This window comes from Netta rufina (genome assembly GCF_964035555.1).
Source record: "Netta rufina genome assembly, chromosome: 4".
Lineage (NCBI taxonomy): Eukaryota > Metazoa > Chordata > Aves > Anseriformes > Anatidae > Netta > Netta rufina.
This window is the reverse complement of record NC_140127.1, coordinates 45,108,871-45,126,043: the sequence shown is the minus strand read 5'-3', so window position 1 is coordinate 45,126,043 and position 17,173 is coordinate 45,108,871. Positions and strand designations below refer to the sequence as shown.

At 46.6% G+C, this 17,173-nt stretch overlaps 1 protein-coding gene across 11 annotated transcripts in view; it reads left to right on the top strand.

Moving 5' to 3' along the window:
• Positions 1–17,173, top strand: part of SEC31A (SEC31 homolog A, COPII coat complex component) — a 36,267-nt gene that overhangs the window by 6,954 nt on the left and 12,140 nt on the right. For 8 of the 11 annotated variants that reach the window (XM_084286277.1, XM_084286283.1, XM_084286281.1 and 5 more), the window contains exons 9-21: positions 292–391; positions 1,497–1,658; positions 1,846–1,998; positions 3,787–4,023; positions 4,553–4,627; positions 6,851–6,901; positions 7,704–7,781; positions 10,137–10,212; positions 10,890–11,068; positions 12,577–12,703; positions 13,450–13,595; positions 15,032–15,205; positions 15,484–15,657. In XM_084286277.1, the coding sequence (XP_084142403.1) occupies positions 292–391; positions 1,497–1,658; positions 1,846–1,998; positions 3,787–4,023; positions 4,553–4,627; positions 6,851–6,901; positions 7,704–7,781; positions 10,137–10,212; positions 10,890–11,068; positions 12,577–12,703; positions 13,450–13,595; positions 15,032–15,205; positions 15,484–15,657 (1,732 nt within the window). The remainder of the gene's footprint in view (positions 1–291; positions 392–1,496; positions 1,659–1,845; positions 1,999–3,786; positions 4,024–4,552; positions 4,628–6,850; positions 6,902–7,703; positions 7,782–10,136; positions 10,213–10,889; positions 11,069–12,576; positions 12,704–13,449; positions 13,596–15,031; positions 15,206–15,483; positions 15,658–17,173) is intronic. The other 3 variants (XM_084286285.1, XM_084286284.1, XM_084286280.1) reach the window with 1 other exon arrangement.

Genomic DNA, 17,173 nt, shown 5'->3' with positions numbered 1-17,173 from the left:
GCAAACACACCCTTCTGGTACACTGGTATCGACATTCTCCTACAGAGAGTGTTGAATTCAATTTTCCTGTATGGTGGCTGGACCTTTAGAGCTACTCATGCAGAAAACAGCATCTATTTCAATATATCAAATGCTGATAACATTTAACAATTTCTTACAACAGAGGGAGGAGGGGGGAGGGTATTCTGAGGTGGAATGCTCCGATACAGTACCAACTCGCTTAAACACATGCTCTGTGTTACCATTTTTCATTTATGTTAATCTGTTACTTGGCTGTGACTTCTCACACAGGGGTATCTTGGCCATTGCCTGGAGTATGGCAGATTCAGAGCTGCTGCTTAGCTGTGGGAAGGATGCTAAAATTCTGTGCTCCAACCCTAACACGGGCGAGGTATTGTATTCACACAACTTACTAAAGTCTCAGTCTGTTTGGAGATTGCACAGTGGCATATGTAAAGGAGCATTTGTAAAAGCCGTTGATTTTTCCTGTATTGTTTTACCCATTCTCACAGTATTTGCTTCCCTGAATTTTCACTGGTTGAGAAGGGGAAGGAGAGGGGGGTGGATCTTTGTTCGCAGTCCTAGGAATTATGCTGCTGTGGGGTGTTTCTCCATGTTTACTTGTGGTTGATAGATGCGCTTCCTGAGCTTGTTTTGGTGCTGCAAGACCACTTCCTGTCATAGTTGATCTTACACGTGGGTCCCTACTGCTTTTCTGCACCTATTTAGTAGTGCAGAAAAATTATCTATCTCAATAGGGATAGACATGGATATCACTAAACTGAGTGGATCCTCTTTACAGACCACGTGAGTGTTTGCCCCCAGACCATGACACTGTTGGAGGGCTTCTTGCTTGCCAGTGTAGGCAAGACAATCCTGGCAGACGAGGAGATACGTGTTTCCAAAATTCAGGCAGGAGTGAAGTACAAAAGCTGAGTAAGACAAAAAGTGGGGGTGGTGATTGTGTGATCTAAGCTGGATGCTGTGCTGCCTAGAAGGCTTTACGTTCGGATGACTCACACCACATGTTTTTATTTAAAGGAAAAATGTTTCCTAGGAGACAGCAAGGCAGCTACCATTTTGTTTCTTCAGCACAAAATTGTTAAACAAGTGAAAAATAACTTCTTAGTTTGTGGTTCAATCCCTCCTGTAGCCGTAGGCTTTTCTGTTCCAGGGCAGGAGAGACCGTCTACTCAGAGTGCAGGTTTAACTTTCCCAGTTATCCCCCAAAAGTCAGTAGCTGCACAAGCAGCGCAGACATAGGCAGCCTGCCTAGATGGTCACGTGTGCATTAAAGAGAAAATTTAATGGGAGGAGGAAATAAAGCAGCAGTGTGTGGTAATCTCTGATTGTCACATCCTGCCTGTTGTCAGTGTGTAGGGTAATGTGGAAGCTGCCGGGGAGCAAGAGGAGCAGCTTGAAAACAGAAAGATGCTGCTGCTGCTCATGGTGCTTGCTAAAAGCTCTGATCTGCTGGACTTGGTTTTGTTGCCCAGGTGCTGTATGAGTTGCCGACCAACACGCAGTGGTGCTTTGACATCCAGTGGTGCCCCAGAAACCCTGCCGTCCTGTCTGCCGCTTCGTTTGACGGGCGGATCAGCGTTTACTCCATCATGGGAGGCAGCACAGACGGGCTGAGGCAGAAGCAAGTGGACCAGGTATTGAGAAGCACGCAGCTGAGAAAAGTGGATGGGAAGAGGAAAAGGCATGGGCTTGGGGAAACCTTTGGGGGGTGTTGCAACTCCATGCAGCAGGAGTACTAATCCAGTGCAAAAAAATGATGCTGCTTGGCTTATTGGAGATGGTGTCTCAGAATTTCCCCATCCTTCTTTATTTTTGTCAAAGCTTTCGTCCTCGTTTGGGAACCTGGATCCGTTTGGTACAGGGCAGCCCCTCCCACCCCTGCAGCTCCCCCAGCAGACTGCTCCACAGAGCGTCGTTCTGCCCCTAAAGAAACCACCCAAATGGATCCGGAGACCCGTGGGAGCATCGTTCTCGGTAAGCAGGGGCTGAGGCTGGCCAGGCAGGGAGCGAGAAAGCGGTAGCACCTGCAAAGTACATCTGGAAGAGGGGCGTTGGTCATCAAGCTCCACCTTGTGAGCATTTGCCCAGAGTGCTGTGGTGGCCAAGATGCTTGTGGGAACATCTGGAGTGAGCGCTTGGGACAGTCGGCAAAGCATGACAAAAAAAATGCTTGGGAAAAAGCAACTGGGAAGCCCTGTGTTCCCACCAGGCACTTGGTTTTTTCTGTTTTGGGAACTAAGGCTTTGCTGCATTTCTGTGGTGTTTGCTTAGAAGGAAAAAAAAAAATGCAAATTTGGGGGTGGGGGACAATAAGTTGGGCAAGTAGCTGAGACTTCAGTGCAGCTTGAAGGTATTGTCTCATTGCAGAGAAAAATAACTCAGCCCTTAATGGAGGTAGCTGGGGTCTCTGCAGCAGCACGCAGGCCAAGGCTCCTCTGTGGATGTCAGCCTGGCAAGGCCCTGCTTTTCATAAGAGCAGAGTCACCTCCTCTTCAGCTCCACTAAGGGCTTGTTTCTGTGACTCAGAGGCCATTTCCCAAGAGACCTCCTAAAGATTTTAGGCAGTTCACTTGAAATGGATTTCTGTGCCAAAATACTACCTGATTTTCAGCGGTGTGTGTCTGCTTATTCATTATCTCACCCATGTCTAAATCAGCTTGGAGCTGTAAACTGAAATAATATAAGCTCCTTCCATTTTTTTTCCCTTTGGACTTCTTTCCATGTGATGAGGCCATTCACTACCAATCTCTCAGTAGCCTTTCAAACAGTAAGCTAGCTGCCACACGCAGGGTACGCATCGTGCCTGGGCGTGTATTTAATGATGGATAGGATCCTTTAGTGCGTTCTACGTTTACCCAGGTAGGCAGCCAAGCTTCATGTAGCTGCTCACTGGTTGCCCTGAAGGTGGGATGGGTAAGAAGGTGAGAAGGAGTAAAGTGAGAAAATTCATGGGCTGAGATAAAGACAGTTCAATAGGTAAAGGCAGAGCTGTGTGCAAGCAAAGTTAAGATAAGGAAATCAATTCAGTCACGTCTGTCTTTGTGCAGATTTTTAGCCATTCAAGGAAGTGGGGCTTCGACATGTGTCACGTTTTCTTGGGAAATGCCATAACTTGGAATGTCCCTGTTCCCATTACCACTTCCTCCTCCTTTACCCCAGCTTTTATTGCTGAGCATGACACCATGTGTTACAGGATATCCCTTTGGGCAGTCTGGGTCAGCTGTGTCCCCTGCCAGCTCCTTCTGCACCCGCAGCCTCCTCGCTGGCAGGGCAGCCTAAGAAACAAAGACCTCAGTGCTGTATAAGCACTGTCCAGCAACAGCTAAAACGTGGGTGCATTATCAATGCTGTTTTGGGTACAAATCCAAAACATAGCATCATATGGGTGGCTGTGAAGAGAATAAGCTGTATCCCAACTGTAACCAGCACAATGTTGCAGTAACATGAGTTAATCTGTTTATGCTGGCCACTGTGCAGACAGATTTCTCAGGAGTTTCTAGACCAGGTCTTCAGCCTGAGGGGAAAAAAGGCATAGGAATAGTTGTGTTTATGAACCCATTTGAATGTACACACGCTTACCAGCAAGCTGCTTCAGTGCATAGCACTGTGTGCTGGTGGAGGAACACCATGAGCTGATGCCAGGACCATTTATCCATTGAATGATAAGCATATATGCCTTAAAAAAAAAGCATGCATACGTGTGCGCATAGTTTGTTTGCATATACTTGTATTTTTACATGTCACCTGTGTTCTCAATTCCAGTTTGGAGGCAAGCTGGTTACATTTGAGAACGCCAAGCCTCAGCAGCAGCCAGGCATCGAGCAGCAGCAGCAGCGTCACCACGTCTACGTGAGCCAGGTTGTTACAGAGAAGGAGTTCCTGGCGCGCTCCAACCAGCTGCAGGAGGCTGTGCAGTCCGAAGGCTTCATCAGCTACTGCCAGAAGAAAATTGACATGGCCCAGGCTGACTTTGAGAAGAATGTGTGGGCGTTCTTAAAGGTAACAATGACGGCAGTCCGGGAGTTCCCCATGGACCTGGAAAGCCAGTGCAGGAATAGTTCATTCTGCATGTTACAGTGTTCTGGCAGAGGAGAGGTTAGGAACAGAATGTGCAGGCTGGGGGAATGGTGCTCATTAAGCTCTGTTGGTAGGGGTGGCTCAACAGAAGAATGAGGGTCCCAGGGTCAGGGCCCTTGGGACACCATAGGAGAAGCCACAGCTTGCGAAAGGTGTTCTGTGTTTTAGTCATCCCCTATCACTGCATCTTTGTGCCTGCTTTTCACTGTTTGCTGTGAATATTTAGAGGTTCCTGGGTGAAGCAGATTTGCAGGCAGTTAACCTCCATTAACCGAATTGAAGCCTTGCTTACCTGCTCAGCTGTCCAGCTCACTGAAACCTTTGTCATTTTTTTATGTCTTTTTTTTCCCTCTCAGTATTCACAGTCACTGTTCCAGTCAAGTGAAAAGCCAGCTGGGTGAGGGTGTGGAAATGATGAATTGAAATATATTCTTTGTAACTTTTATTTAAGGTGAATTTTGAAGAAGATTCGCGTGCTAAATACCTTGAGCTGTTGGGATACAGGAAAGACGATCTGAGGAATAAGGTAAATGTGCCTGGAAGCTGGGCTTGGGTTAAACGCTTTGCTGTTGATGGCTGTATCTGCCAATGTACAATCGATGTAATCATTTACATGTGGGACTGCAGGAGCCTCTGCCAGTAATCCACAAGCTGTTCCATACGTGAAACTTTTTTATACAAAGCTGTTTTCAGTGTGTTTCTCATCAGACAGTGTTTGTCAGCGCTGCAGCTTTCCAAATAGCTGTAAGACCAGTGGTGCTCGGTCCTCTGTGTAAACAAGGCGGACGTGAATATTTGTGTTATTTGAGGAATTCCTTTGTTCCAGGGGGTACTAGAAACCTTGAGTAATTCTGGTATTTTTACAGCACTTGCGGTTTCCTTTGGGTTTTATTAGCTATGTCATCTTGCAATATGGTTGTACAATAAGAATTCCAAAGCACCCCACATAATTCTGAAGCCTGTTTACATCTGAGTGTCCCTTGCTGATGGGAAATTTTCACCCATCCAAAACTTTGATATTTGTTGTTACAGTTTGTGTGATTTTGTTGATATGTGACATCTTGATTTTGCAGTATCACTGAATCTCATCTGGTTTTAGGCTTTCTGGTTGAAGAACATGCAAGCACTCTTCAGTGTTTCATTAACTACTTTGCTAACCTTGGATAGTCCCTTTTTGTGGGGGGTGACTTTTGGTTTTAGGAAAAAAGAAAACAAAGATCACACATGACTACATTTGGAAAGGCAAACTGGGTTACAGGAAGCAGTTTGTACATCTTAGGAGTTACCTTGGTTATCTTAGTGGTACACAGGGATACTTGCTGTGAGTTTTGGCTCCTAGCTGCTGGCAGTGCTGTACCTAGGAACTGTCTAATGCTTTATCAGTTCTGATTCAGTGGATATTTAAGTGTGTGACTCATTTCTGTTGTATCAATCTAATGTTTGTTTTGAAAGAGTGGCTCTGAAAATGGCATCATGTTTATGAATTAAATGGCTTCCGGGCCAAACTCATTATGATTAGCAAAAACATTACGTTATCTGTCACAGTTTGTCCTCAGCATCTAGATTTTTGTAGTGTGACTCAAAGACAAGCACAAGACAAATCCTGTCTTCTGAAAGCAGCTTGCAGTTAAAATACTCAGGTGCAACTTGGTCCTGCTTCTGCAGATGGAGCAGTGGTGGTACTGTGGGGGCAGACTGGAGTCCACCACCACTGCTGCTCTTGGGTTGATGGGCATTGCCCATGGGGAAGAGCTGGACACAACTGAATCAAGCGGCCTGAGATGTTGGACTTAGCCCATCGTTTTCCTGAATCACAACTTGCTTTTCATCTTACTGATAGAGCAGGAAAAGCTTAAAAAAATAAAATACAGCCAGTGACTTTGGCTTCTTGGAATCAGTTAGTAAGAACATGGTGTTGTGTTTTATTATTTTGAAAGGCCAGGATTGTTATATGTGTGCCAAAAACTGTTTTTCTCCTTTCTATTGTATACTAATGGTAAAAAAAAAATATATATATATATATATATATATATATATATATATATATATATATATATATAATATCCCTAGCTATTTGATTTTTTGTGTGTGTGAAAACCAGCCTGTGGGGGTAAAACAACTTGCTAAATTCAAGGCAATGGGTGATAATTAGCAGCATTACTAAATCCAGGCTTCTAGACGCCCAACTAATGTGGGGGTTTTTGCGTGTGTTTTAAATTCTGCACATGAAATTGGCATTTTGAGGGCCTCAAAATTAATCTGGAGTCTTGATTTGCCTTTAAAAGCAGTAAAAGCTGGGGATTTAACTCCTCTATACCTTAGAAAGTTCTACCCCGAGGCCATACGCCTGCTGTGCTTGAAACCACAGCTTCCTGACCAGTTCCCTGTTCCAGCAAGGTTGTCACTGTTTCCTTTTCCCTAATCAGTGCAGACAGAGGGTTTTTTCTTGTATGTTCTGACAGTGTTTTTATTACTGTGGTTTCCAGCAGCTCTAGTGAGGTTTGAGGCACTCGAGTTAACAATTAAACCTTTAAAGGCATAGAGAAGTTGTTGTTTCCACCAGAGCTTGGGGTACGCAGGGCTTAGCAGTAAATCCATCGCCAGGCTGGGGAAGGAAATGGCTCTAGCTTCGTGCTAACTGTTGTGCAAGCAGCAGAGTAGCCACGTTTGCCAGTTGGAGAGATTGGTGGGAAGTCTGTCCCTAGAATAAACAGGCACTTACTTAATAAATCTTGGTTGTTCTTTTTAGATTACATCAGCTCTGAATAAAGAGGGTCGTGCAGATGGTGAATTGGGAGAGGTAAGCAAAGACGTACGTGTTAACTCCTCGTGTAGTTTTATAACGCCATCGTAATGTGCAAAGGAAGAATGACTTTCCTTTCTGCTTGGTGACTGTCCCAGACAGAGCAAGTCAGAAATAAGTCAGCACAGGACAATTCCCTACATTCAGTAGGATGAAGGTACCTGTGGAGAATGCAGGACTGCTTTCCTCCACTCAAACCTCCTCCTGTTTTCTAACGATGGGCTGTCAGTCACAGGTTTTGGTGAAAGGTCTCAGTCATGTCCCCATACTTTCTCCTTTTGCTGCCCACATCCCATCCACCGTCGCACTTTGCTGTCCCTGAGGTAGGACAGAGCCTTGCTGCTTGGCAGCTGGTGTCAAGAACAGCACCTTCCCTGGGCTTAAAAAAATAAATAAATAAAAACAGGACCAAGAGTTGGCTCTGTAACGCTGCACTGCCTGGCAGATGCTCATCGTGCAGGCACTGCCTGTAGTAACAGCCTGAGTCCACCGTGGGGAGTGCTTATTCCTGTGCCCTACGCATCCTGGATGTCATCTGTTGTGGCCTAAGGGGGAAAAAAAGATTTGCTGCACGTTTTCAGAGTGTTTAAGATTGAAAGATACTGTGCAGTAGTAAAGAGCAAGGAAATAGAGGCCTCTGCCACGTTTGTCGTATTTGTTTGTGTGCTGCCAATGTGTTTTGCTGCTTTGCAGACTGGCTCTGACTATCGGTTGGAAGGTGGCTGTGCTCTGCAGCGCAGAGTATTTCTTTCTCTTCTGCTGGCTCTTTTTATTTTATGGCATCTTCTCTCTGCTGAAGGCTCCCACAGAATCTGATGCATCTGTACCGAACGAGAGGGATGAAGGCCAGGCTGCAGAGGAGCCGTTCTTGGGAGAGGTATCTGTCGTCCTCTAGACTAACCCTGGTGGCCTACTGCATATTTACTTCACCACTGTGAAGAGCATTTCATCTTGTTGCCTTCTCCTGCTGCTGAGTATTTCTGGAAATACAAGAAATTACTGAGAATGAGGAAAATGCGGGCTCTTGTTAAGTTCCACGGGGTTTTCTCATCAGTTGCAGCTGTCACGCAGACAGGTTTTGGTCGCAGTGAAGAATGTGTTCATTACCTAACAGCGCAGTCAGCACCAGACCCAAGGACCATCATCTGCCATAATTTTTACTCTGACACTCAACTAACACACTAAATGATCTGCTGCCACAACTCTCATGCATTCCTCTTTTTTTTTTTTTTTTTTTTGTCTTTGATCACTGCTTTCTTCTTTTCCTCTGGCTGATAAGTTACTGAGCAGTCAACTTATTACTGCTCTGCTTCTAGACAGAGCCCTTTACAGAGATGTAGCTGTGATACTGGGGGGAAAGGGGAAATATTAGTTGCTTCCACTGGGTGCCAGCCCATTTGCACCTGAACAGGGAGTATCAGTCTTCAGTAGTTAGCTCTTAACTCTGTTGCAACAGTTTGTCCAGGTTTATTGTGAGTGTTTTGTGCTCCACACCAGTGCTTCCTGCAGCTTTTTGTTTGCTTCTGCCTGTCTGAACAGCGCTGTTTCCATGTACAGGTCTGTGATTTGAATGAAGGACCCAGCCTGTGTTGCATGTGGTTAACAGCAGTGAAAATACCCACCTCCCTCGTAGGGTAGAATTTGAGCTGTTAGCCCAGCAGTGTTGATTTGCAGTGTTGCATCAGCTTCCCAGTGGAGTTAGACTTGTCTGGGGCCTGCCTGTAGTTGTCTGTGATGATGAGGATGGTGGTGAAGGGCTCACGTGTTGGAGCAGTGCAGCTGTCAACTCCACGTAACAGCGTGTTAAGGACCCCAGAATGGAGCTGCCTTTAGCTGGTGTGCTTGGTTGTTAGTTTATAGGTCTGTAGCGGTGAATACACACACATTTTCACTGTATGTGATTCACAAGATACCTCACAACCAATCTCTTCTAAGAGAAACTTCCTGGCCAAACCCACCCGTAGCCTGACGGCATGGCTGGTAAATATTTGTGAGGTTGGCCTGGAGCCACGGGTGCTGCACGAGGGAGGGCTGTCACATCCATGAAGTGAATGGGCCCAGCCACAACACGCTCTCAGCTGATATCAACCATGCGTCACGCAACATCTGACAGCAAATTAATTTTGCAGACTGCCTGTCTCATGAGCCAAACATAGCACTTGTTGCAGTTTTGCCTCCCTGCTCCAAATGCTCTGTCAGCTGTGTGCCTGTTGTTCATCCTCTCCAGTACTGTTCCACAAATCGGCGTGTAAGCAGGGCGTTCTTACCGGGCCTTTCCTCTTCAGCTTCCACTGCATCTACTGGCACGCTGACTTATGGCAGAGGAGACCATTTTTTGCACAATTTATGGTGGAGAGAGACTTGGTTTTGGTATTGTAAATTGAGGAGAGGTGTTGAAAATCCCCAGATTGAAAAGTTTGCCAATAATGACCTCCCTCTTAATTCCTGGGGGAGCCTTACAGAAGCTTCCATCTGCTGAGCACTCTTGTACTGATCCAGCAGAGTCCTTAAGCCTGTGCAGAGCACTCTGAACTTCCATGTTCAAAGTGAAGCACGCGTTCATGTGCTTGTTAAACTGGGGGGTGTGCCTAATGCAGGTGTTTGGAGGATGAGCTGAAACCCTACATGGAGCAAAATGAAACCTGTGCAGCATTAGGGGAGGCTCTTCTTGGTTAGGACTGGAGGTGGAGTAGGAAGGAAAGGAGAACATCTGATTTTGTGGTTGTTTTGCTTTGAGAGGGCTGTGTGTGTGTGGGCAGGGTGCACCTGTGCAGAGCAGTACCCAGGATCCAGGTGTCTGCCTGGTGGTTTTTGTGGTCGCCAGGTAGGCATACTTAGGCTTGTCTAAGCCTTCATGGTAAATCTGGGGGTTTCGCTGCTTTTTTCCCCTTTGCATCTGTTGTAAAAATAAATGGTGTGGTCAGAGAGATTGGAGCTTTTGTAATGCTGCATTTACATACATTATAGATCTTTTGATAAGCACACTGTGAGAAGTCTTGACTTAGGAGCTGATTTGGTGCAGGCACTGGGAGAAGTTGATTCCATGTGCTGAAGCAGTTTTATAACAAAAGACAGGTAATAACGTTCTCTCCTTCAAAACTAATGACTTCTTAGGGAACTGGCAGGTGAAGTTACCTTAACTTCTAGTGCAAGAGCCATGTTGTTTAAAGATGCGTGTATGCATTCCAAATGTGTGCATAATCTCAAAAACCTTGCTTTTTCTTTCTCTTAGAGGGTTAAAGACAATAAGCAAGAAACTGAAGATTTGGGATCTGCGAAGAAGACATTCAACATCTCTGTCAGTGGAGGTAAAAAAAAAAAAAAAAAAAAGTGGGGGTATCAATTTCATTGTGTGTGCTGATGTTTATAAATAATAATGTTGCTACTGATGTTCCAGTGAGAAGGAAAGTTCTGCACAGATCAGGAAGGATTATCATGACTGGCCTCTGTTACTCCATTCATTGCACAGCAGTCTCGAGACTCCTGCAAATACCGCTTTAATGCGGGGAAGGAAGTGTAAAGCACTCCTGTACCCCACTGCTGTAATGTGGCTACTGTGAGAGGGATTACAGTTACCATAAAAGCATGCACCTGGTCAGGCATGAAGCGTGTTAACCTCCCTGTTTGTAAAGAAACTTCCAGGGGATCCTGAGTAACACAGAAGCCATCCAAACCCTGTCGAGGTTTGACTTTGTTTCCAGTAATGCATGCATGGGAGTTGTTTCAGAGGTTGTTTAGAAAAGTGCTGCCTATGAGGTACGAGCATATTGCTCTGCAGCAAGGTAAGTGATGCTTGGCAGTGTCCCACCTGATCGTCCTGTGACCACAGTGTGACTGGAGATGAACCTGGAGCATCCCTCTGAGTGCCTGCAGGCTGCTTTGCAGAGGAAGTTGTGCAGCATTGTAGAGCGGGACTGAATCACCAGCTGTTGCATTTCTAGGTGACTCTTCTGCCGTGGTCTGACCAGGCACTGCTCTCTTGCAGATGTGGATGGCTTGATTACCCAAGCTTTGCTGACTGGTAACTTTGAGAGCGCAGTAGATCTCTGCTTGCACGATAACCGCATGGCTGATGCCATTATCCTGGCCATCGCAGGCGGACAAGAGCTGCTTTCTAGGACACAGGAAAAGTACTTTGTGAAGATGCAGAGCAAAATCACCAGGGTATGTATTTTCAGCTAAGAAACAACCTGCATCTAGACTCTTGACAACCCCCTTTTCACCTTAGAAGTTTTCTTGCTATCTCACAGGCTTGTTTCTTTGGGAAGCTAACATGAATTCCAGTTTTCCACAATGTCTCGGAGCAAAAGGATTGTTTTTAAATATATTTGACTGATAAGGAGGGAAGTGGCACAGTGCATGGATATCACTAAAGTGTTCTTCACCTTGTTTCCAGTGTCTCTGAGATACATGTACAGCAGTAGATTCACACTGATAAATATTTTAAACAGTGTACTCTTCAGTCTCTGACATGTTTTCAGGTGCTGTGCAGGATCTGTGCTCAGTGCCAGTAGCTTTAAGTAATGCCTGGGATCAATCTGAACAGATTTTGCTGATGCTTTGTTTCGCTGCGTGCACAGAAGGTAGCTAAGTCGATACGAGGTAATCTCGGCACGCTGCTGCTGTGTGCAGGAGACAGCATGTTAGGGCCAGCCAGGTATTGATTCTGGTCAGCTTTCTGCCATGCTGGGGACTGCTGACACTGCTCTTCTAAATCTTCCTTTGTGAGTACTGGCACGACTAGCAAAAGAAGGATGAGATGGGAGAAGTGACCTTAGAAGAGCACAGGACGGTGTCTAGCAAGGATGGCTGCTTTTACAGGAGGAGAGAAGGTTCCTGTTAATCTTCAGCAGTCCAGTGGCAAAGAAAGATATTTGATGCAGTAGCAGGAGGCGGCCTCTAACCGGGCAGCTGCTGAAGTAGTTTCCTGGAGCAGAACTGACTGCCATGCAGCACAGCACGGTCATTTGGGGAGTTAGAGCACCCAGCCTCACAAGCTGCAGCCAGCCCGCAGGTGGAATTTTGTTGGTCACCATCTGTGAGCCAGTTTGAGGTGGCAATGGTTTGCATTTCTAGTATGACAGGAGGAGAATCTCAAGTATTAGCACTCGGCAGGGTTTCTTCCCCCAGCTTCTTTGCTGCATTTGGTCTAAACAAAAGAAAACTTGGTACCTGGATTGGGAAATGTGTGCTTTACTGAGTTCATCCTTTAGAGAAAGGTGTTTTTATGGAGAGCTGACCAGTTATCTCTGCCTGTGCTAACAAGTGGGCCATGACCTTGTCGTTACAACCTTGTAGTTGTTGTTCAGGTGGTGGTGTTTCTTTTCTGGCCCGAGCTGCACCCTTAATGCTTGTTCAGCTGTTTCCGAGCTTGAACTCTTGGCATGACAAGGGCATTGTTCACTAGACTGAAGCGCAGCTGCCAAGCCTGTCTTTTGTTTGAAGCAGAATAACTGGAGGCAGAGTTTGAGACAGAAGAAACTGGAATTTCACTTTCAGGGGTTGTGGACAGACAGCCTGTGTGCATGAAGGAAGGCTCAGGTTACCACAGCCAGCTCAGATGCAGTGGGAATAAGTCAATCAGTAGACAGAAATTACACTGTACTGGGGGGGGGGGAAAAAAAGGAAATCCTACCAAGATCTTAACTGTGGTCTGTCTCCTTTGGCCCCAGCTCATCACTGCAGTTGTAACAAAGAACTGGAAGGAGATCGTGCAGTCTTGTGATCTGCAGAATTGGAGAGAGGCTTTGGCTGCTGTGCTCACTTACGCCAGGCCGGATGAGTTTGCAGCCCTTTGTGGTAAGGATGCTTTACAGACCAATGACATTTATCCCACTTGCTGCAGAAACTACGCTTTGCCACTGTTTTTTCCCTTCAGGTAAATTATTGTAATGCCTCACTAGCTGCTTTGATGGGTCATGCAGTTCTTCAGTACCATGGCAGAGGAGGAGAGGAACCTCTGGGGTTCTGTATTTATTGTATGTTCCCTGTTTTTCTGGGCCCAGAGGGGACACCTCCTAGCAGCTGTGTGTGCACTGTACAATCCATGAGGAAGTTTTATTGCCAATACTTACATGTCCGATGCTTGTGTGCCTCTCAGATGTCAGCCACAGTGTCTGCTGAGCTGTGCAGATGTGTTTCAGCACACACGTAAGCCCTGAGTATTTTGACAGCTTTGCTCACAGTCCTTTGGCAGTCGTGTGCTCGCTGTTCTGAGTGAGGATCTGCAAAAAGCAGATGATAGAGAGGATGATGATGCCCCAGCCTCTTGTCCTCTGTCATGTCAGCTGGTGGACTGTCCTTTCCAATGTGTCTCAGGTTTGCAGGCACTTGGCAAGTCCTTGCTGCCACAACATGAGCTCCCTGTGAGGTGACCTGTGCTGGACACTGGAGTATGTCCTCACAGATGGAGCCCAGAGGCAATATTTCTTCTCACAGTGCTAAGGAGATGCACAAAAGGTGTTGACAGCTTCCTGTGCCCCAGTAGCAATGGGGAGATCTGTGAGGTGGTTAACAGGCATCATCTTTGCTCCTGTTTTCCTTAGATCTCCTGGGCAACAGGCTGGAGAGCGAGGGGGACAGCCTTCTGCAGACGCAGGCCTGTCTCTGTTACATCTGTGCCGGCAATGTGGAAAAGCTTGTTGCCTGCTGGACCAAAGCTCAGGATGGAAACAGCCCCTTGTCCCTTCAGGTTGGTATTGCTGTGAAGAAAGAGGTTGGAAGTAACAGATGGGGATCCTAAGGTGCTCAAATCAAATGACCTGTGTAGAGTTTTGATGAAGAGAGCTGCTTATCTATCAAGATGCAAAACTTTTGCTTCTGGAACGGGTAGTTTTAGTAGAAACGACAAGTATATATGGTATCAGAAATTACTTGGTGAAACACAAAGGCCGTGGGGTCTGTTCTGTTCTTTGTGGGGTCGGGCTAACACACCTTCTGTATAAGAGGCCCGTGGGAAGTCTGAGGGCCTAGAGTGTGTTTGTAAAGAAGTGGCTTGGAATGGTCACATCTTCTGCAATCGGTGTGTACTTCTACATTTTTGCTTCTGGAATATATGGCTTAAATATTAAGGGGGAGAAATCTAATAAATATGATTTAAATGTAGAGAAAAACCGTGGGAGGGTTCTCATGAACGTTGTCTCTGGGGGTTTGCATATACGAGGTTTGGTTTCCAGCAGAGAAATGCATCGCATACAGCAAATATCTTGGGGGAATAGGAGGATTGATGACAGTGAAATGAAGCAATTATTGAGTAATTTATTTTATAGTGTAATCTTAGTTTCTTTCATCTGTTCAGGGCCTTTGAAGGACAAGTTTTAGAAAGTACTCAAAGTAATGCTACCTGATCATGCTGAAATTCTCTATCTTTAGAAAATTGAAGGGACTGGAGTAATTTGGATATTACTTTATTTTTTTCTCCCCACTTGCAAAATGAAAAGTTCTTACCCATCTCTTCAGTGTGGTGGCTTTGTTAGACTTCTGTGTGAATTTACATTTTGATTCCATTGTTTTGTTCTCAGTAATATTGAAAAATAGCAGTCATAATTGGTGTGCTTGTTGTTAACTATGGTAAGAAATGGCTAAAAAACCTAGAAGCTGGTGGGTTTTGTGATCGTTTTTTTACTTGCATTTTTCCTAATGAATCAGTACTTCAAAAAAGGCAAGTCTATTACTGCATAGTCAGTCAACACTCCAAATTAGTGAAGTATTGTTGAAATCCTTTGTGGTGCACTCTTTTAAATCCGTCATTATATTTGAATGATGGCAAATGAATATTTGCAGTACCTTGCAATATAACATAGTTAGAGGAAGAAAATAGGAGAAGACGAGAAAACTACCAGGAACATGTTTCTGTAACTTAGCACTAGGTAGAAACCCAGCCCAGAGCACCTCTGGTAGTTGGGGATGTACAAGGAAGGCAGGACAGGGAGCATTCCTCATGAATACTGGAAAAACTGTCCTCACAGTAACAGCCGGAAAGCCATAGACAAGTCTCCCAGTGCAAGTGTTGGTTGCTTTTGATTCAGGTGGTTAAGAACTGACTTAGTCAAATGCTGCAAACAGGTAAAAACAGGAACAGGTTGGCTCATGTTCTCATTTCTTGTTTCCTTTGTCCTGACCTCCTAGGATTTAATAGAGAAAGTCGTGATCCTGCGCAAGGCTGTGCAGCTCACCCAGGCCGTGGACCCGAATGCTGTGGGGGCCCTTCTGGCTGAGAAGATGAGCCAGTACGCCAACCTCCTGGCTGCCCAGGGCAGCATTGCTGCAGCTCTGACCTTCCTGCCCGCCAGCACCAACCAGGTATGTGGCCTCTGGGCTTCTTTGCTTTCTTTCGGTTTCCCCTCTTCCATCAGCTGGTATTAACAGGCAGGCTGGCTTGGGAGCAATGCAGCCTTGAGGTGGGAAGCAGGTGCAGGTTTCCCAGTGGCAGCAAGGCTGGCCCAGTAGCTGCCTTTCTCCTGCAGGAGCGATGGATTGCAGTCCCGTAAAACAGAGCAGGCTTCTTGGAGGGAGCTCGGTGGGATGCAGTGGGTGGTGGGCAGTGCACTTAACCTTCTTTCCTTGTCCTCTGTCCGCAGCCAAACATCGTGCTGTTACGGGACAGGCTTTGCAGAGCCCAAGGGGAGCTGCCAGCAAGACAGGAGGCCGTCAAGGCGCCGTACGACAGACAGCCCATGCCCAAAGGACGAGCTGGCGCTGTGGCAGGGCAGATGCAAGGGCCTCAGGCCCCAGCACAGCAGTATTACCAACAGGTAATTGGTTTTGGCAGTTGCTGCAAGACATTGTGCTTGGGTTCCGGAGCATGATGCAGAGGGCACTTTATTTTTCATTCTCTTGGGGCCACTCTGGGTCTCTAAGATGCACCTTCCAAGCAACCTGGGGGGCAAATGATAGGTGTTGCTCTTCAGTCATTTCGGATGCCTTGTTTATTCCTCATCTGGAAATACCCCTCACGCCTTGTCAAGCGGTCTGGGTTTGAAGATGAGTTTGAAAAGCCCTCCTGACCATGCTTAAGGGGAGTGTAGGTAGCATGGGCAGCAGGTGGGACGGTAGCAGGCCTGGGCTGAGCATCGACTGTGCCAGAAGACAGAGCAGGTGAGTGTGGGACTCTGGGGCTGGGAGCTGTGCCGGGGTGAAGAGGAGGACTGGGGAGGCAGGTGCCCTGGTTTTACCGGCAGGCTGAGGATGGTGCTCACCGGACTAGGAGGTGGGATTTCGGCCACAGCTTTTTGCAGAGCGGGGCTGCACTCACGGCGTGGCTCTTGGCCATGTGCAAACGAGAGGGGTGCAGGCGCAGGCGTGTTGTCCAGTGCTGTGCTTGGAGCACAGAAAAATGGGGGCAGGATGGGAGAACGGCTGGGACGAGGTGGGGAGCTGGGCTTTGTTCTCTCCCTCTTAACAACTGGGGGTGCCTTCGCCTTCCCTTGCGGGCGTTAACAAGGCCACCTTCTGAAGGGACAAAGCCTTCATCCCGTTTGTACAGCGATACCTTGCTAACACAATTGTGTCTGATGTTAAACGTGTTGCTGCTAATGATGAATTCAGCTGTTCTGTGCTGCCTGTCTGACCTCCCTTCTGTAACCAATGAGCTGCACTGAGAAGCGATGCTACGCGTCCCTTGTGGCAGTGGAAAACAGCACCTTGCCTCTAGATGGCATGAGCTTAGCCATGCTTTTCACAGCACAGTCTCCTATTTCTCCTCCTGTCTCCCAAATGCCTCAAGCTATTATTTAAGAAGGCTGAGCACATGATTAAAAGCTTGCAAATATTGCAGGCCCTGGAGCACACTGTGAGAGGGATTTGCCCTCTGTGCTCTTGGCTTTGTGCTCAGCAGGAGCTACAGGAAGGGCTTGCAGCAGACAGGGCCAGCTCCAAAAGGTGCCCAGTGATCTGTTGGTGAACCAGAATGGAAACAAATTGCACACTTAAGCCTTATCTTCTGGTTGATTTTTTTTTCCCTTTTAAGCAAGTGGGTATATTTGACTTATGGAAAACGGACTCCACAATCAGTAAGACTGTACAGTAGGTGTGTTTATTCAGCTCTGGGCAGCACAGGGGGTAGTCCCACCAAAGTCGTGCACACCTGATGCAGCAATTTGCCATGATTATATGCAGCAAAGAGCTACATGTGCGTGAAGTTTCACGGTGAGCCTGTACATATTCATAACCTGTCCTCACTTTGTATCAAAACTAGTTCCAAGGAGTCATTTCCATGAACTCCTCCCATCTCTGCTTACACAGTGTATCCTGGTGGTGGTCGTGGGGGGT